Source organism: Phocoena phocoena, chromosome 5 (assembly GCF_963924675.1).
Source record: "Phocoena phocoena chromosome 5, mPhoPho1.1, whole genome shotgun sequence".
Lineage (NCBI taxonomy): Eukaryota > Metazoa > Chordata > Mammalia > Artiodactyla > Phocoenidae > Phocoena > Phocoena phocoena.
The window spans coordinates 87718143-87739808 of NC_089223.1; the positions used below are offsets into that span (position 1 = coordinate 87718143).

The window sequence follows — 21666 nt, forward strand, 5'->3', positions numbered from 1 at the left end:
AAGCTAGATGCTGGGCTTCACAACTGCAAATCAATTTGCAAAAGGCTATACGAAAGATAATGCTTAATATAATTCAGCTTCTCTTCCATTAACATCTTGAATTATGGTGTAAAGTTTTATTTTTTTTTTCTAGAAATGTAGCTGACATTAGCATTCAGGTATACAGTTCAGTTTATCTCTAGTGAAGAGTCTTTTAAAATTAAGTTAAATACAGCACAAGAGACATAGAAAATCGATAATATTTCATTTCTTTTAAGTAAGATCTTTCTGTATACATTTGCTTGGGGTGCTTATAAATTTCTCCCTTTACGGAAGTATTTTATAATAAATGTCAGTTATAGATCTGTAGCAAAAAATAGTGCGGGTTCTGGAGTACCTTTGATATATCAGATAAAAACTGCTTAGCTAAGTATTAGTGTAGGAAATAGTGGTACAGTCTCTTAGATGATATTTTTAAAATGTAGTGATATCAACGGGAGAGCATTTAGGACCTTCATATGAGAAATACTGTAGGATTCAGTACATTGAGCTTTAAGATATTATAAACTGCTTTGCTTATTGGATTACCTATCATAACACTTTATGTGGAGTAGAGGTACTAAAAATATTTGTAGATGGATGTGAACTTGACTCACTAATATATTCTTTTTTGTTTACTCCCATTTACTAGTGATATGTGATTGAGTTAGTATTACGTTTAGTCTGAAGATTTTTATCCTAAGGTTAGCTACAGTTGTAGTGGCATGAGCAAGTCATTGATAGAACTGGTTAGAACTAATTTGTTAAATATTAGAAATTTAACATTGGAAAATTTTGTTTTTTAATAGCCACATATACATTAGTAAATTTTTTTTTTTTTTTTTTGTGGTATGTGAGCCTCTCACTGTTGTGGCCTCTCCCATTGCGGAGCACAGGCTGCGGACGCGCAGGCTCAGCGGCCGTGGCTCACGTGCCCAGCGGCTCTGCGGCATGTGGGATCTTCCCGGACCAGGGCACGAACCAGTGTCACCTGCATCGGCAGGCGGACTCTCAACTACTGTGCCACCAGGGAAGCTCCATTAGTAAATTTAAAAGCACCATCTAGGGGTGTTACTGAGGAAACATTTGTTTTTTTTTTTTTTTTTTTAGAAATAGCTAAGTACAAATTAAGGACAAATTAACTACTCATCAGGTTCCTTTCATACTACAAGTGTAACTGCATTGGTGATTATTGTGGCAGCCATGACTAGATAGAATAATATTCTAAATTGGCCCTCACAATTGAAATAAGTTTTTTTGTTGTTAGGGGGGAAAATGTAGGAGTCTGTAAAAGGCATTTCCTGGCTATCAGATTTGTTTCTGCTTATGAGAGGTTAATGAATTTGAGAGTAAGAGAGAATTAGATGCAGATTAAGACTTTGGTGTATAATATAATGAAGAAGAATCAACAGTTAATATCTAAGTTAAAATGTGTGACTCCTTTTTTCTTTTTTAAACAATGCTGAGCATTTCTTTTCTTTTCTTTTCTTTTTGGCCTCGCCACGCGGCTTGTGGGATCTTAGATCTCTGACCAGATTGAACCTGGGCCTTCGGCAGTGAAAGTGCCAAGTCCTAACCACTGGACTGCCAAGGAATTCCCAACACTGAGCATTTAAATTATGACCTAGTTACTTCATAGTAGATGAAAATATAAATGGAACCTAGGAATTCTACTCTTCATTAACTCTGGTGTGGTACTAAAAGATTATGAATTGTTTCAGTTGCAGGAAAAACTCTTGATTTTTAAATTTCATTTGATTTTCTTATTTCACCTTCTGAAGTGAACATCAATATTAGTTTAAGAAGGAGGGGCCAGGAAATCTTTATATGTCTAAGAAAAGATGCCTACTCTTTTTTCTGTTTCTGCAAGTGGTGATAACATATGCATCCTTAAGGATTTCTATACACTTTTTTTAATGACAAGAGAAAGACTTATTACATGTAACAGTATGTTTACTTATAGCTTCATTCAGTATGACAGATGTGGGCGTTAACTTTTTGAATATAAAAAGAATCAGTACATTTTAGTGATCTAAGATTTCATCATTCTGGCATGCTGAGAATTGATCTTATAAAATATCCTAAAAATTTAAGAATGACTATTAAAGTTTTTTTAGTTCAGAATATAAAATATACTGTGTTGACAAGGATAAAAACGTTTGTGGTCTTAAGGAGACTCATTAATAATTCATAAACCTGGTAAGAATTTCCCTCTTTTTAAAATCTTTACCTAACAAAAGCTGGAGTTAGTCATCTACTACGTACTTTAGAAATGAAAAAGCTACTCTGGGTCTCACTGTGGGATCAGACTATCCAACCCTCACCTTAGAGAAAACTGAAGCCGCTTATGTGGCCTTTGAAGTTGAAGTATCATTTCCTCCTGTCTCCACTTGGGTACTCTGTTGGCCCTTGGCTCTTTGGTGCATCATTAGAGTTTTTATGTTTTGACTGTGGCTGGAGGAGGTCAGTGCAAATGGGTTTTGTTCAGCTGCAGACTCACTTGGGCAGATTTTCATTTCAACACTTTTAAAGTGCTTACTAGGAGAAGAAAATACAATTTTAGGTCAAACAGTTGCCAACTTAATATTTATTTGTAGGTTTATTAAATTCTCACATACACGTGCACATGAGATTTTGTACTTGTAAAATATATGTATTTTTTACTACTGGGTATACACTATTTTTCAGAGTAGGATCAAGAATACAATTTTTAGTTTTTGGATGCTGTATTCTTTTAATTGAGTTAAGGGAATTGTTAATTTTAAGTTTATAATATTTAAAGGAAGTACATTTTTAAACTGCCTCTTCCTAAGTCTGGCACATACTAAAAGTCTGGCACGTTTTTCTTGCTGTTGGGAAAGCAGTGGTGAAGAAGATAGAAAGTCCCTGCTTTCAAGGAGTTTTTCCATTCTAATAGGTAGTCATAGGCAATATTTATTTAAGCAAATTAAAGAGAAATTTCAGACTGTGATAAGTATAGTGAAGGAACCAAAATAGGTAATGGTGTTGGAGGGAGATTGGGAGTTGGGGGTGGGCAGAGTCGGAGAGCTACTTTAACAGGGAAGTAATAAAGACAGGTCTCCTTACATTGTGACAAAAGGGACCACTCTTGGAATCATCTGGGAGAAGAGCTTTCCAAGTCCAGGGGAAACAGGCACAAAGGTTCTGACATGTTCAGGGATTGGAAAGGAGGCTGATGTGGCTAGCATATAGTGAGTGGAGGGAATAACTGTCACTGAGTTGGGTGTGTTGGCTGGGGTGTATCGCGTGGATGAAGAGTTTGATTTTTTTAATACTTACAGGAGGAAGTCATTGGGAGGGACATGATCTGATTCATGTTTTTGAGAGACCACTGTGGCCTCTGTCTGGAGGGGTGGGAAAGTAGGCAGAGAAGTCATTTAGAATCTATTGCTGTGATCCAGGGGAGAGGTTAATGGCTGCTTGGACTAGAGTGGTAGCCCTGGAGGTTCTGTGATTTGGTAGCCCTGGAGGATTTGTGATAGCCCCAGAGCAGGAAATGTGGTGGTTCTTTACCTTTAAATCCTGTGGTTTCTGATAATTCTGGCAGCTTTAAATCTTTCTATATCGTGGCAAAGGAAAAGAATTGCTCCTAGGGCATATGAAGGAGTTAATTTACAGCATAGACTGTACACCAATCAGGGTTGTTTTATTAAATCTAGCAAGTTGCAGTGAGTATTTATTTGATTTTCTTTAAATGTAACATTTTGTTGTTGCAGGAAATGTTTTCATATTTGTCCAACCAACTAAAGAAGCTGTCAGAAGCCTACAATGAAAGAGTGTTGCATACACCTCACAATCCCATATCTTTAGGTAATTTTTTTTCTTAAAAAAAAAATTGTACTTCTGAACCATCCCCAGTGGGAAGCTGGTGTTTCTAGAAAGAGTATGAATTCTTTCTGGTTACAGTGATGTTTCTAATTTCATTACAGTGCTAATTTGTAAATTTTAAAAGTTTAGTCAGCCTTTATAAATGCTGTAATGTATTTCTTTTTTTTTTAACATCTTTATTGGAGTATAATTGCTTTACAATGGTGTGTTAGTTTCTGCTTTATGGCAAAGTGAGTCAGTTATACATATACATATGTTCCCATATCTCTTCCCTCTTGCGTCTCCCTCCCTCCCACACTCCCTATCCCACCCCTCTAGGTGGTCCAAAAGCATCGAGCTGATCTCCCTGTGATATGCGGCTGCTTCCCACTAGCTATCTACCTTACATTTGGTAGTGTATATATGTCCATGCCTCTCTCTCGCTTTGTCACAGCTCACCCTTCCCCCTCCCCATATCCTCAAGTCCATTCTCTGGTAGGTCTCTGTCTTTATTCCTGTCTTACCCCTAGGTTCTTCATGACGTTTTTTTTCCCTTAAATTCCATATATATGTGTTAGCATACGGCATTTGTCTTTCTCTTTCTGACTTACTTCACTCTGTATGACAGACTCTAGGTCTATCCACCTCATTACAAATAGCTCAATTTCGTTTCTTTTTATGGATGAATAATATTCCATTGTATATATGTGCCACATCTTCTTTATCCATTCATCCGATGATGGACACTTAGGTTGTTTCCATCTCCAGGCTATTGTAAATAGAGCTGCAATGAACATTTTGGTACATGACTCTTTTTTAATTATGGTTTTCTCAGGGTATATGCCCAGTAGTGGGATTGCTGGGTCATATGGTAGTTCTATTTGTAGTTTTTTAAGGAACCTCCATACTGTTCTCCATAGTGGCTGTACCAATTCACATTCCCACCAGCAGTGCGAGAGTGTTCCCTTTTCTCCACACCCTCTCCAGCATTTATTGCTTCTAGATTTTTTGATGATGGCCATTCTGACTGGTGTGAGATGATATTGTAGTTTTGATTTTCATTTCTCTAATGATGACTGATGTTGAGCATTCTTTCATGGGTTTGTTGGCAGTCTGTATATCTTCTTTGGAGAAATGTCTATTTAGGTCTTCTGCCCATTTTTGTATAAGTACCACACGCTAAGCGATTCTGCCATTGGAGCTCCAAGGTCTTCTGCCCATTTTTGGATTGGGTTGTTTGTTTTTTTGTTATTGAGCTGCATGAGCTGCTTATAAATTTTGGAGATTAATCCTTTGTCAGTTGCTTCATTTGCAAATATTTTCTCCCATTCTGAGGGTTGTCTTTTGGTCTTGTTTATGGTTTCCTTTGCTGTGCAAAAGCTTTGAAGTTTCATTAGGTCCCATTTGTTTACTTTTGTTTTTATTTCCATTTCTCTAGGAGGTGGGTCAGAAAGGATCTTGCTGTGATTTATGTCATAGAGTGTTCTGCCTATGTTTTCCTCTAAGAGTTTGATAGTTTCTGGCCTTACATTTAGGTCTTTAATCCATTTTGAGCTTATTTTTGTGTATGGGGTTAGGGAGTGATCTAATCTCATACTTTTACACGTACCTGTCCAGTTTTCCCGGCACCACTTATTGAAGAGGCTGTCCTTTCTCCACTGTACATTCCTGCCTCCTTTATCAAAGATAAGGTGACGATATGCTGTAATGTATTTCTAATATAAAACCTATACGCTAAAAGAATTCAAATCTATGTTAAGTGTTATACTGAATATATGGAAAATAATACTTTTAACTCTTGCTTCTCACCAAAATAACTTGGTCACTGATAAGGACTCTATATAAATATTTTAAAATTTCTACCAGTTAACAAAACACCATAACATTAAAGATATTCTTATAATTTTTAATGCTGTTATTATTTATTTTCTTGAGTATGCCTGTGTTAGAGAAATCTGTATTTATGATCATTTCATTTTGTCATGTAGTACAAGAACTACTAAACAGGATAAAAAGAATGTTGACTTTTATGCATTTAACTAACTTTTAAACTTCATGATTACCCCTTTTAATTTGTGAATATATATAGTATAATATGGTTCATATTTCATGTATATCTGAGGAAAGTAAGGAAATAATAATTTGTAATTAAAGCCTTTTTCAGGAATGGGCTTCCTTGGAAAACCATTTGGCCACTGATAGATAATAAAATCACCCCAATCAGTCCTTTGTTGGTTTATAATCTATGTAGATATTATAGAAGGTAATACGGTATGATTTGAATCCCAGTTCTGCCATGTACTAGCCTCTAACTTCCTTTTCCCTGTCTATAAATAGAGATAATGATCCCTCACATACAAAGTTGTTAAAAATGGTTGAGATTATATTTGTAAAGTATCTAGTATAGTAAGTCATATTATCCATGTCATTGTTCCATTTATTTAATTGGAAAATTCACATTTTGGAAGGGTGATATGGAAATTCTCTTCTGATTCTGAGCATGTTTATGTTAACATATTTTTATCTGATATGGAAACAGATCCTTACTATAATTTATTAAATGCATTAAAGTGAAATGGTGCCATGTGACAATGAATAAAAAGTGATATCTCCATGAAATAAGACAGTCACAAAAAGACAAATGCTGTATGATTCCACCTATATGAGGTACTTAGAGTACTCAAAATCATAGACAGAAAGTGTAATGCTGGTTGCCAGGGGGAGGGGAAAATGGGGAATTATTGTTTAATAGGTATAGAGTGTCAGTTTTATAAGATAAAGTTATGGGGATGGATGGTGATGATCGTTGTGTAACGAGATTGAATGTATTTAATACCACTGAACTGTATACCTAAAAATTGGGTAAGATGGTAAATTTTATGTTACATGTTTATTAGCACAATAAAAAAAGTGATGTCTCTGTGATTGTTTGTTTCTTAAGTGGTTTTGTGCTGGTGAACCAAGGCTCACTGGAATACTTTTTTCTTTTTCAGCTATGACGCTTAAAACACTAGATAAACACTGTGACAAAGCTGTCACTCGGCTTGGCTCCATGCTTTTTACCAGACAGGTTTCTGGAGCCAGGTAAGTATGTTTAAAAGAGGATTGGATTTATTGCACTTTTCAAAATTAACTCTAATAAAGCACCTTTCTTTAACAATAAGTCCCCCAAGTATGTGCTGAACTGCACCTGAGAATTCATCCTGGAGGAAAAGAATGATGAGGTAGAGAATCTGCAAGGCTGTCACACAGTCACTCACCTGTGGAACGTGAAATAGTCACAGGAAAGATACGAATCTTGTTTGCTTTAATAGACATATAAAAACAAAGTTCATTACCCCTCTGTACAAATTTTTGTCTTTATTTTCCTTTGTTAGATTATCTTCAGTGGTGTCACATTATGGTGTTAGAAATAAGTTGTCTTCATTGCCAAGTTTAAGTGAAAATGTTTTTAAGGACAAGTCCATTTCCCAAACTGAAAACGCTATGCAATTCTTGTCTAAGTACTGCCTTTGAAAAATCTACTTTTTGCTTTTATATGTACACAGCTTAAGATGAATTTCATTTTTCATTTTATGTTTGATGAGGTCAGAGAAAAATGACTTGAAAAGTACCTTGCTCTAAGTACTCTTCCTTACGTGCTTCTGCTAAAGAATTTCTCTCTGACTACCAGAGGTTAGAGATTTCACATCAAAGAACAACTTTTTAAAAGGAAAAACATCTTAGATTAATTCACCTTTTACCTTGATGAGCTATATCTATATGCAGCATAGTTTTGACACTTCTAAAATGGTTTTCTTGGCCTTGCTTTTTAGTGTTGCCACTATTTGTCTTTATGTTTAGGTTGATCTTAATTGAGTTCTTAAAAAAAAAAGGGTACTGTTAGAAATCTGCTTATATCAAGTATGACAGTGAAACCAGGCTTTAAAAATGCATGTACCATTGCTGAATTTAATGATTGCTGACCATCAACCCACTGTAAGCAATTATGTAATTTCTGCTGGATCCTGGCTTTAAAACCCTCCATTGCATAATGTGATCAGGTAGATGTAACTCTAGTCTATTGATTACTTGAGGTGATACACGGCAGTTAATCAAAGTGGTTTGATTTACAAACTTAAATATTCCATTAAAGTGTGTATATGTGAAATCAGATTCTGGTATTTGATACAAAAACAGAAATAACTTTCTTTTTGCCTTTTTGAAGATGTAAAGGTGTTTTTGATTCCCAGAGCTTGTAGCTCTTTAATAGAAGATAAGTAAATGATAAGCAGCATCAGGTAGTACTTTCCTATGTGAAGTGCACTGTATAATTTTATTTTAAGGCTGCAGTCTGTTTGCATAGGCTACGATTTATGGCTGTTATTAAACTTCTTACTAAGTAGGTGTAAGGCTTAGTAACACAGCTTTCTTTTGTTTATGGGTGATACTCTGTTAACATCACCAGACATACTAAATTGGTAAATCTTTTCCCTTTCAGGGTTGTGCCTCTTGGGTCTGTGCAGACTGTGAGTGACTACACTTTCAGAGGCTTTATGTCACATACAAATAATTACCCTTGTGCTTACCTCAATGCCGCATCAGCCATCGGTATGAAGACACAGGATGTGGACTTGTTCATAAATAGACTTGACAAGTGTTTAAAGACAGTAAGAAAAGAACAAAATAAAGAGAGTGATGTATCTGGAGTTGACAATTATGATAAAACTGAAGATGCGGTTATATAAGAAATGGCTTTAAAACCAGATAATGTACTTCTTGGCACATGGCAGGATTCTTCCTGATGACATGTGAAGGGTTTCTTTGTGATAATTTTTAAAAAGTGATGAGGCTACAGTATAAGCTAGCAGTTTAAAGACAAGACTTGAGATTTTTGAATTGAGAATTTCATGGAGAATATTTGGTCAAGGAATAGAACATGGTCTGAGCGAGCCATTGACGACTGTTACATTTGTTGTTCTTAGACTGCCTCAATCACTATCCTTAACAGGTTATAATGTACAATTAGCGTTTTTCTAATTGTTAAATATTTGCCAAATAAACATTATGATTGAGATAATTCTTACTAATATAATGATAGTAAAATTACACATTACTCTAATTCTCTTTGAAATGTGTAGACTGCTTTCTTCTGACTATTCTCTATCATTCACAAATTACTTATGTTTCTGACCACACAGAATTTAGAAAGATCGCTAATGCTACTAATTAGTAGATGCTTGTTGATATGTGTAAGTCACAGAATGCCTGTAAAATGGACATTTCCCAGGAAAGCAGAGTCAAGGTCAAGGTGTAAGCTTTAATTTTTGCTCAACAGAAATGGATCTCAACTGGGGATGATTGGCTTCTTTTATCTAAGTAACATCTGGAGATATTTTTGGGGTTTTTTTGTTTGGTTTTTTTTTTTTGGCCACGCCACACGGCTTGTGGGATCTTAGTTCCTTGACCAGGGATGGAATCTTCGCCCTCAGCAGTGAAAGCGTGGAGTCCTAACCATTGGACCACCAGGGAATTCTCTGGGGATCTTTTTTTTTTTTTTTTTTTTTTTTTTTGCGGTACGCGGGCCTCTCACTGTTGTGGCCTCTCCCGTTGCGGAGCACAGCCTCCGGACACGCAGGCTCAGCGGCCGTGGCTCACGGGCCCAGCCGCTCCGCGGCATGTGGGATCCTCCTGGACCGGGGCACAAACCCGTGTCCCCTGCATCGGCAGGTGGACTCTCAACCACTGCGCCACCAGGGAAGCCCCTGGGGATCTTTTTTGATTGTCAAACCTAGTAGGATGCTATTGACATCTAGTGAGGGGAGGCCAGGGGTGCTGTTCAACATCCTACAATGGACAAGACAACTTCTCAAAACAAAGATTTATCCAGCCCAAAATGTCAGTAGTGCTGAGGTTGTTAAAAACTTCTCTAAAGTAAAAGAACTCAGTAAAGAGAAGTTTTCCATAGCAACTTGAATTATTCAGTAGTACTTCAAAGAAGGTAGCTCTATAAATGTTACCAACTAAACAGCATATAGATTTTTTTTTTGTTAACATCTTTATTGGAGTATAATTGCTTTACAGTGTTGTGTTAGTTTCTGCTGTATCACAAAGTGAATCAGCTATACATATACATATACCCCCGTATCCCCTCCCTCTTGTGTCTCCCTCCCACCCTCCCTACCCCACCCCTCTAGGTGGTCACAAAGCACCGAGCTGATCTCCCTGTGCTATGTAGCTGCTTCCCACTAGCTATCTATTTTACATTTGGTAGTATATATATGTCAGTGCTACTCTCTCACTTCGTCCCAGCTTACCCTTCCCCCTCCGCATGTCCTCAAGTCCATTCTCTACATCTGCGTCTTTATTCCTATCCTGACCCTAGGTTCTTCAGAACCTTTTTTTTTTTTTAGATTCCATATATATGTGTTAGCATACAGTATTTGTTTTTCTCTTTTGGACTTACTTCACTCTGTATGACAGACTCTATGTCCATCCACCTCACGACAGATAGTTCAATTTCGTTTCTTTTTATGGCTGAGTAATATTCCATTGTATATATGTGCCACATCTTTATCCATTCATCTGTCAGTGGACACTTAGGTTGCTTCCACAGCATATAGATTCTTAAGTGAAAACCGAGGTTACCATTTCTAAATATGTAATTACAAATTGTTAATATGGAATGTGTGCATTTTTCCATTTAGGAAAGTGAAAACTTTATTCCATTGTTTTGCTTCAAGGAGTCTGTATATTTGGTTGGTTTGTTCAGGTGTTTTGCACAGCTGTCATTAAGAGTGGTTAACATGGGGATTCTGAACATATTTTTGCTGGAGAGGTGAAAATGATGGAGTATGAAGAACAGGTGTATTCCCTTTTCATTGCCCACATGCTTACTTTCTGAGTCTGAAATTCCAGACGTACTGGCTATAACTATTACGTTTGTTGTTAATTTTAAGAAATAGACTGATGTCTCATAGCCTAAGGAGTTAGTGAAGCCTCTGAATGCACCAAAATGTCAAAGCTGTATTTCTCAAGACTTGCCCTGTGGAGCATTTATTCCTAAGAGATACTCATGGGTATAAAAGGTTCCACGGACAAATAAGTTGGGGACTTTGCAAACCTGCCTATTGGCATGTTAAAGTTTCTAAGAATTCCTTCTATTCCAGTTTGAATATATCCTTATCTAAAGATGGAACCCTTTTTTTAATTAAATACTTACTGACATCCCATTGAACGAACTTTTGAAAACACTACAGTAGAGAATGCCACGTAGCTTTCTGGATGGTGTTTTTCTCTATTGTTTTGGCATTGTAAACTGTGTTAAATATGAGCTCAGACAGCTGCCACTCCCACAGGTAAGTTAGAATATTTTGGACACTGGCTTGACAACCTTGGAAGTCAACTGTGTTGAGATAAAGTACTTAACTACAAATATTGTAAAGATTACTTTAAAATTATTGTATCTTTGGGGTTCAGATATTTGAAGTGTCTGGGTTCTTTAAATAGCTATAATAACTTCTTTCAAAGGGGTAAATCCTGGATTAAAAAATTGTATAATTTTTTAATGTGAATTTGAGACTGAATTGTAGAACTAATAAAGCTGAAGGGTTGCCATAGACCCTCTCGAATCTGTGAAAAGGAATGAAGTGATGTTGCAGGTGTAGATGCTGGCAGTGCAGCATACCGTCCACGTAAGCCAAGATTGTTTTCTAGAACGAGTGATCTATATTGTGTGATCATCATTTAGTTTAAGAAAGGCCAGAGCCGAGAGACCAGCAAATGTTTTCTCATCTGCAGTGTATCAGCAGTTCTTGGGCTTCAGCTGCTGAATAGATAATAATTCTAATTGAAGATAAATTACATGAACCCACATGTGAGTGATAGATATGTTATAACATTTCATTCCTGGTGCATAAAAATCAGCTGCAGTTTTTATTATTAGTCCTTTCTTTTCAGAGGTTTTGGAATTCCAGCTCTATTCCTGCTGGTTTCAATTTGACCTTGAGGTCGGAGAAGTCACAAGAATTTTTGAAGGGATGTTGTAGGTTCTGCATATTGAGGCTTTCCTTTGCCAGCACCCCAGTGTCCTTTGACTTGCTGTCTCTCATCTCCACATATAAGTATAAAAGAGCCTACAGTTACTTATTTTAGCCTGCTAGTAATGATTGGTAATCCTTATAATTGGCCTCAGTTATTCTCATACTGGGGCAGAGGGGCAACGGATGATATCTTTTCCAGTCAGTGACTAAGATGTCCTTTTCTGTCTTTATGATCCAACTGCCCTTATTAAGACTATCAGGTAGAATTTTGGAGTTTGGTTTTTAAAGTCATTGGGCTGTGGTAGTCTGCCCAGAAAAGAAAATTGAATAACATGAAATATTCTTTAGGTCACCGAACGTATTACTAATTATACACACAGCAGGGAAAGGTATTTTAAATCCAATTCTCAATTTGGCTCCTAAGTTCTCTGCTGACAAGTTCTCCCTCTGTGTGATACTAGCCTTAGGAACTCTGCGTTCAACTATAAATCTTTTTATTTAGCTTTTTGCATTAGTTGACGAGGTGTCCGAATATGAACTGTTGAATACAGTTATGTTCAGCCAATAGGCACTTGATATACAGAATGATAACTTTTAAGTTTTTTCTAATATTTTGCCATAGCACATACCTCTATTGTGGTTCTGTTTCTCTAACCACTATACTAAGAACTGTAATTGAGGTCTGAGCTACAGGATGTGCTTTTATTTTTAGACTTTATGGCTATGATAACATTTTAGGAAAATTAAAATTAAAACAAAGATAATTTTTTTAACCAGCAATGTTACCTTAATATTGAATTAGTATAGCTCATCATGAGTTAAATTCTTGTGTTCTTTCATAGAGGAAAATAGCCAACAATTGACGACAGTGACAAACCCTGATGAGTCTCATTGATAATACACTCAGAGAAATTTTTTTGAATACATCCACATTTGGTGCATATGAAAGTTGGGTTTTCTTTCCCACTGTCTAAGATGTACTAATTTCTGCCAAGCCCTTAAATGGTTTTGTTATGTTTTGCATTCAGGAGGCTGACCTTATTTTGTAACTGAATTTGTATACACAGAAGTTTGATCATTTCAGAAGTTTGATACCCTCTGAATAATCTGATAAAAAAATTGAATATGCTGTTAAGGTATAACATAAAGAGATCCAGTGAACAGTTTTTTTCCTTGTCTGTCAAATTGTGTTATTTGTCTCTTGTGGCTACTCAGTGTACAGGTCTAAGACTTACCCACTGCTTCCTTTTGTGCCTTCCTTTTTACTTGCATGCTCTTTGTTGGCCATTATGGTAACATACACATGTAAGATGATGAGTTCAAGGCTAATGAATATATCGTTATAATTTTCCACCTAATATTCTACAGTTCAATCTAAGACCTTAAGCAAAATCTGGAAATGTTTATATGGTCTTGTTTTTATCAAGTGGTATCAACGTGAACTTTTAGAGAAATGTGAGGAAAGGCTATGTTCTTCATATTTATACATATAAATGTATAACTGTGGGGGATTTTAGCTATTAGAATTGAAGCTGGTGTCAGCCTGCTAAAAGAAAAAGATGTTTCCAAAAATATTTTTGGTGTAGACTATGTATAAATTAAATTGTATAATTTATTACATGAGATAAATTTTTAATCATTGATAGTGCATTATATTATTTTACCTAATCACTGCTCCAGATACAATTTGAAAGTACAGATAACTAACATTAAATTACTTGCCCATTTTTTGATTCAGTCAACAGTATCGACTTGCCCAGAAATCAGCAAGAAAAGGCGTACTTTATAATGAGAATCATGGATCACGGGGGTGGAGGCTAGGTTATTTAAAAAAGAAAAAAAACCCAGCAACCATTTCCCAAAGGATCTATTGACTATAGAAAGTTGGAGGCTTAGAAGTATTGAATCTTTTCTAAAGGAAACACCTTAATTAAAAATAAAATAGTGTCACTTCCTTCTTCAGCAAATTTCATTTTTAAATTGTACTATCTGAATTTTACATGTAGTTCTCATTTGATTTGGAATTAGATCTCTGCACTGGTACTTACTGACCATGTGAGTTCACATATTTAACCTCTCTGAACCTCAGTCTCACCATATGTGAAATGGGTACAATCGTATAGGATTGAGAGTTAAATGAGATAACAAGTAAAGTGATTAACTCAGTGCCTAAAACATAGCACTTGCCATTAATAACTGCTATGGTGGTCTGCATAAAGCTATAAGGTACCAATTTGTACTAGATTTAAATTAAATTTCAAAAATTAAAATTTCTTCATTAGTTTATTAGTAGGATGTTTTTTGAGAGGGAGTCATCATTGAATTTTGCTCATCTCCAGTGGAAATTAAAAAGTATGTACCTGATTTTGGATGACGATCTTTTTTTTTCTTTTTCCAGAATTATTCTACTTTCATTTTTATGAGTTTCTTTTTGTTTACACCTGAGGGGTTTTTTTTCGCGATACGCAGGCCTCTCACTGTTGTGGCCTCTCCCGTTGCGGAGCACAGGCTCCGTACGCACAGGCTCAGCGGCCATGGCTCACGGGCCCAGTTGCTCCGCGGCAAGTGGGATCTTCCTGGACTGGGGCATGAACCCGTGTCTCCTGCATCAGCAGGTGGACTCTCAACCACTGCGCCACCAGGTAAGCCCCCTGAGTATTCTTTTTAAGAAACATATTTAAAGTGCATTAACTATTTTATGTACCTGAAACTTCAGATCACAACCCAGCAAAAATGTACAGGGAAAGTTCATTCATTGTGACTTCCACATCAATTGTATTATCTGACCAAAGCTTTTGGTATAGTCAGCAGACCTGCAAGCACAGCAGTTTATTATATTTAGTCCTATTCTTAAATGACTTTATAGTAGAATGACTGATCGTGGCTCCCAAGTTTACATCTTTGTAAACTGAAGAAGAATCTGAAAAAGAATATATTATATAAAACTGAATCACTTTGTTGTATACCTGAAAGTAACACAACATTGTAAATCAACTATACTTCAATTTAAAAAACTGTCGCTGTGTTTATTGGCCTGATCTCGATTAAATCCTGTTAGGTCAGATGGAAAAAAGAAAATTGAGACTGGAACTGTATTCAGAGTTCTTGGTTTGAGTGGCTGTTTTCCTTGTGGCCCCTTCCCTCCCTCCTCTCCCCTTTGCTCCCGTCTTATTTGCCACTGTTGGATTCATTTCTTTGTCTTAAGTCTTTCTTTCTCCTGTTAAAATGTAGATACATCAGGAAATAGATAAGTGCTATTTATCCTTATCAGTTAGTGACATCTTAGTTTGTATGAGTTTATCAGATGTTTCCATAAGAGTGGGTTATTAAAACTTATTATAGAAAATTTCAAACATATACAAAAGTAGAGCAAACCATATAATGAAGCCCAGTATTCATCACTCATCTTTGGCACTTGTCAAGTCCAATTTCGTGTCCCCTCTACCACCCTCTTATTTGAAAGCAAATCTCAGGCGTTTCAAGGTGTAGCTCACATTTCAATATGGATCTCCTAAGTAAAGGACTCATTTTTTAAAAAGCCACAATACTATTATCACCCCCCCAATTAACATAATATCTTGATATCATCAAATATGCTATCATTGTTCATTTCTCTAATTACCGTTTTTTTTTTTACATTTGAGTCATGATCCAAATAAGATCCCCTAAGGGTAGATTTTAGTGGAAAAGCGAGAAGAGGTGAGAAACAGATGGCTTGAGGAACCAGAGAAAATTAGACAAGTGCAGAAAGAAGAAGGTTTGAGATGGTGTTTTTCTAACGACTTTCCCATGGATTAATAATACTGGATTTATGAAGGATGTACTCCAAATGGGCTCCTAAAGATCTTCCAGGATGCTGGAGAAATTCCCATTTGACCTGCTCCAGGTTTCACTGGTTATCATAAGAAATGGACTTCAGTCCATAGTTGTGTATAACAATTCAATTTCAATGCTAACTTCCTTTACATAAGGCTGCGAATTAGAACCCCAAATTAGATTAAGCCTATAAGGCAGTGGGGGTAATCATTCTAGATATATAGAGGGAACCCTTATTCTAAATAAATGTGTAGAAGGCTAGTTGAGTCATTGTGTTGGGCTCCAGCCAGCCAGGTTTAATGAGCAGTGGAAGGTTGAGTACCATCTCAAAACCAGTTTTCAGAGGAGAAGGGAGGCAGACAGGGCTCCCCCTCTGGGATGGATCAGAGGAGCTGAGTGTGGTGCTCAATGAGAAGAATGTCTGATGTATCTCATGGACCACATTAGAGAGACAGGAACTTTTAGGAAGTACTTGGGGCTTTTGACCAGATAGAAAGCTGAGAGAGTGTTTTTTCCACATTCCCCCCTCCAAAAAAATGTGTTCATAGGCAGTAAATTGGTCCTTTACACCATAAAGGCAGAAAGTACTTTTAGCTAGAAAGCTGTCAAAAAACAAAAACAAAAAGCGAACAGAACAAAAAACAAAAGCAAAACCTCTCCTTGAAGAAGTTAACCTGGAAATGAAATTCCCCCTTTTAAGCTTTCCCCAGTAAGAACACACGTTCTGAGAACGGCTGACTACCCAAAGTCACACAGCTAATTAAGGTCAGAACTGAGGCAGGAGCCACCTACCGGCCTATGACAGGGCAGGGGCAGGTCTGAAGGAGGTGAAGAAACCCTTTGCAAGATAAAAAGTTGATCCAGAAAACATTGTGACAGCTTTTGGGTAAACTTTCTTTTTTTTCCCTTGTGAAATGCATCAGTTTCTCTTTGCGCCTTCCATTTTCCATGCCTGCTCTCACCATGTTCAATTTATGCCCTATTTGTCATCACCTGGTGACTCAAACCTTCTGGGGTGGAGGTGGTGGCAGGTGGGAGATAGGAGCCTTTTGCACAGTGACCCCTGCTAAGTTTTCTTGAAAGCCAGTAAAAATACTCATTAGTTTTAATCTACTAATTATAAGCAAATGGACATTTTAACCTTAGGAAATTCAGCATTTTTGTTTGCATTTATGATCATTGTCTATTTTCCATTTATTCCCATCTATTTGCAGCAAGTGCATTTTGGGGCCAACTTGGTTTATGCTGTTCCCCAGGAAACAAAAAGAAAATCCACAACCAAACAAACTGCTTGTATAGCCATTCCCATGGAGCCCAGTGCTTCCTAGGCATGAAATTGACTGACACACGAAGGCAGCAGGTGCGGGGCCACATGCCACTTGCCGCTTTTTTTTTTAGTGTGTGTTTATAATCAGTAAATGGCTGTGGATGTTTAAATGGTTCCCTAATACGATGGAGAGCGGATGCCATTATAACTTGAACTTGTATTGCCACACAGATGGTGGAAATAAACATCCAGTTCTGCACACAGTTTTGTTTGCCTCTTACTTTGAAAAGATCGGCTGAGCATCAGGCATCCTCGGTGCCAGCAGGGACTCTTGGGCGAGTCGGGGTATAGGCGAGCAGGGCTGCAGTCGGGTTCCAGATTGGCTTTTGTGTTGAGAGCCCCGAGGACAGCAGGTTTCCTATAAGTGGCTGAGGGGGTTCATTGCAGCAGTGGACCCCACCCCTGAACTACCAGGCGGCAGCTCCAAATATCCCTTCCTACTCGAGACGTGCCTCACACCTTTAATCTTCTGTATTAGACAAAACTGTTCTACACCTCAGGAACTCTCGCTGTATCTTCCTCTCCACCTTTCACTTTCTTAGACACTTTGAAAAATGGAGTTGGTTCAGTAATGTGGTGATGGCACCAGCTTTAATTTCACCCTCCTAGCTTCCCCTGCTGGTCCCTCAAATTGCCTCCTTCCTGGGGGGTCATCGATCTCCGTACTATATTTTCCTCCCTCGGCACGTTGGAGGACCTTAGTAAATATCTGTTGGTCCAGTGATCAACTGACTTGTTCACACTACAGAAAAAACCAGTAGGGTTTAATGGCAGCCTATTCCAGAAATATTTAAACAAGTGTTTTAAAGAGTTCGGAATAAAGATAGAAATGAATCTCTGTGATCTTTTGCAAATCAGTGAGCAGAAAGAACAGGGCGGATGTGGGGATAGGGCAGTCTTCCTAGCACCTTGAGATTCCCCGGGGAGGAAGCCCACTCCTTGGAAAGTGGGTCAAACTTGGGGAGGCTAGGTAAGCCACTTCTCTGGGGCAGAGACACTGGCCAAATAGGAATACGAATGCTTGAGGGATGATTCCTCTCTGCAGGGCCAAAGAAACTGCTAGATGAGCGAGGGGCACAGGGTTTACACCAAAGGCCATTTCTAGCAGGTTTGGTCTGTTTCATTAACGAATCATGCAAAAGCAAAGCAGAACTCCCCCTCCCCCAAACTGGCTTATTTTCCTCATGCCAACCTCCTTTCTTGCCATCAAATAATTTAGTAATCCTTCCCATTTCTATAGAGTGCTTTCCGGATTACAAAATGCTTTCACGTACACTATTTTGTTTTCATGTGCTGTCAGTCTCTGGAGCTGGGCAGGGCGTAATGGTGATGTGTGTTTTGCATTTAAGCCCCAGAGAGGTTTGGTGATTTAGATGGCTTGTCTGGCCTCATTCCAAGGAGTAGGAGGGTCTAGAAACCCTGGCACTCAGGGCTCTGATGCTGGCCTTGGAGCTTTCTTGGAAGCTTTGGAACAAGGATTAAGATCCTGTGCTTTGGAGGAGGGATAGGCAAACTTGTCCTGTGAAGAGCCAGGTAGTAAATATTTTAGGCTTCGTGAGCCACACGGCCTCTGTTGCAACTACTCAAAATCTGCCGCAGACAATATGTAAATGAATGGGCATGGCTGTGTTCCATTAACACTTTATTTATGGACACTGAAATTTGAATTTCATATAATTTTAAGAGTTGTGAAATATTCCCCTTTTGATTTTTTTTTCAATCATTAAAAGTGTGAAAACTATTCTTAGCTCATGGGCCACACAAAAATAGGAGGCAGGTTCGGTTTTGCTCATGGGCCATGGTGGGCTGACCCTCTTTTAGAGCTGGTTCTGCCATTTATTAAGCATGTAATTTCAGGCAGATTACCTAGGTAAGCCTTAGAGCTCTCAATGACAAGATTGGAAAAGTCATAATGATTTCCACCTGCAGGGACTAGAGGATGAAATGCAATAATTGTAAAGTGTTTGGCAAATCACTTATACAGTTAGCCCTCAGTGGATGGGAGGTGTCATAATTTGATGATGCTACATTCTAGGGAACCATTTGTCCTCCCAAAATATACTGATAGGGGATTCTACTCTCTCTCAAACAACCTCAGCCTTTTCCACACCTGGTCCTAATGAAAATTTGTGTATTAAAGGGAAATCCAGATATGTCCACAGGACAGAAATACTTTTTTTTTTTAAGCCAAAGATAAACTTTTAAAAAATAATAACTCGTGGTGACAAGAAAGGCCCAAATGAAATGAAAACAGGCTGCATGTTTGGCCTGCTGACAAAATCAGGATAAGGAGCTTCTGCTTTCCGGCCTTAGTTTCTTCATCTGTGAAATAGGGATAATAACCATGGTCTCTACCTCATAGGATGGAGGAGAAGATGAAGTAGGATAATAGGTGTCAAGGGCATAGCGCGGTGCTTAGCCCGGGGTCAGCACTCTTCCAGGGCAGGTGGACTTCATGTTCTGTGTCTCACTGGCGCCCCCCTCCAAGCTCAAGTTCTGAAGAGACCGATGTGGATGCTGATGGTGGTGGTGAGGTGGGGAGGGAATTGCCTATTAGCTGAATATGCACCTTTTATTCCTGAGCATTAAGGAAACTGAGATCTTTGGCAACCCTTTGCTCCAGGCACCTAGAGGATTCAGCCCCAGGACTAGGGTCATGGTTCTGCGGGGCCCCGGCATCACCACGGGAGGCTGGGAGGACAGCAGGAAGAAGACGTCTGTGAGCACAGAAAGCAGCTGAGGAGCTGAATCCAGGAAAAAATGCCGAGTCTGTCCGCTCAGCATGTGCCAGCCTGGCCTAGATTTGCCCAGATCTGGCTCTCTGCTCTCCCTCTTCAGAAGCAGAAGCTTGTGACTTGGCACCTGCTTCTGGAAGCCTCCATAGACAGACCTTCTCAGATGATGCTACACCCTTGAGGCAGGAAGGATAGGTCTGGAGGCCAGAGCAGGGCTCTCGAGACCCAAGAGGCCGAGTAGGGTGTCTGTCCTCCTGGGCCTGAGGTTCCCTGCTCGTCAGTGGGAATCTCGGCCTGCACCCAGAGGACTCCTGACATTTGCACTGACCATGCTGCAAGGTGACCTTCTGCATCCTGCCGTGGTGGATGGTGAGGACCATTGGTAACCAAGCAGATGAAGTCCTGGGAGGTACAAATGAGGAAGGTCAGCCCTGTCCTTGGCTGTCCCTTCAGACATCTTCATTGCCGGCCAGTCATACCTTCTAGCCCAGGGGCTGCACTGGCAGTGATTTGGGGCCTGCCTAGGGGAAGGCGGGTGGTGCTGCAGACTGAAGAGGAGCTGCTTTTGCCGGGCCCATCCATCTCTCCAGAGCCAGCCTCCCACCTTCCCACTCCCACTCAGTCAGTCTTATATAGGCAGGGCTGGCAAAAATTACAGGTCAACTGGCGTTTCAGTTCAGTGGGACTCCCTATGGCACAGTCAGAAAGGGCAGAGGCCCTTTCTGGACCGTTTATCTGCCTGAGATTTACTGAGCCCTGCTAGTTTCTTCTCAGTATTCCCACCTCTCCTCTAGAACCCTGACTTTAACTGGGAATAACGGCACCTTTCCAATGGATTAAATTTCCCAGCTTGCCTTGGAGTTCAGTGTAGCCACCTAGTAAGGTCAGGCCAATGAAATGTAAGCTGAGTTATTGTGTGGGACTGCTGGAAAGTTTCCTTAAGGGAGGAATAACACACATGTCTGTGCTTTCTTGTTCTGAATGCAGAATTCAGACGTGATAGCTGGAGCTCAAGCAACCGTCTTTGACCATGGAGTAGACACACCAAGCCTAGTGGAGTAGCTAGGTAGAAGGAGTTTGAGCCTCTGATGATGACGGTGCCACAAAACTTTCCCTACATTGCACACCTGCAGACATTTTTCATGAGAGGTAGATAAACTTCTACCTTTTAAAACTCTTATTATCATGAGTTCGTTTGTTACATGCAGCTAAACTGATACAAGACCCTGCTGTGTGCCAGATACTCTTTCAGGTGATGGTGACACAGCAGTGAGGATGGTACACGTGGTAACCTGCCCTGTATACTCCCGTTCTAGTGGAGAGAGAACCACAAATGATGAAACACAGTAATTCCAGGAAATAATCAGTGCTGTGAAGTACAGAAAACAAGGCAATATTGAGTGAAACATGATTCTAAGCCTGTCACATGTATTAGCCAAATTAATTTTCATGCCAATTCTATGAGGTAGGGGCTCTTAATATTCCCATTGTACAGTGGCCTGTGTAAGGACACACAGCCAGTGAGTGGATGAAGCAGCATGTGAACCCCAGCACTTAGCCTCCAGAGGCGACACTATTTCACAGTGGGTCCTGCTGCCCCCCTGAGAGGCTAAAGAGAGAAAGCCACTCAGCTGGCATTGGGCCCTCTTATTCCCATCCAACGGTCTTTATATCAATACTGTTTTCAGCATGGTGGTCCTGGGGTGTGAGACTTCTTAAGAGCCAGCATCCTTAGAGTACCATCTGGAAGCTGCGTGACCTTTCTGACCTGAGTCACGCTGTCTCTCTTCCATTGCATATTATTGGTTACAGGTGAGTCACAAATACTGGCCCAAATTTAGACCTCTACCTTTCTATATAGGAGTGTCATAGAATCTGTGGACATGTTTAAAACCACCACATGTATCAGTAAGGCATGCAC

At 39.0% G+C, this 21666-nt stretch overlaps 1 protein-coding gene across 1 annotated transcript in view; it reads left to right on the plus strand.

The window, feature by feature from the left end:
• Nucleotides 1–8701, plus strand: part of SEPSECS (Sep (O-phosphoserine) tRNA:Sec (selenocysteine) tRNA synthase) — a 35444-nt gene extending 26743 nt beyond the window's left edge. The window contains exons 9-11 of the mRNA XM_065877837.1: nt 3756–3849; nt 6840–6930; nt 8327–8701. Coding sequence (XP_065733909.1) covers nt 3756–3849; nt 6840–6930; nt 8327–8573 — 432 coding nt within the window. The 3' untranslated portion in view covers nt 8574–8701. The remainder of the gene's footprint in view (nt 1–3755; nt 3850–6839; nt 6931–8326) is intronic.
• The last annotated feature ends 12965 nt before the right edge of the window (nt 8702–21666 follow it).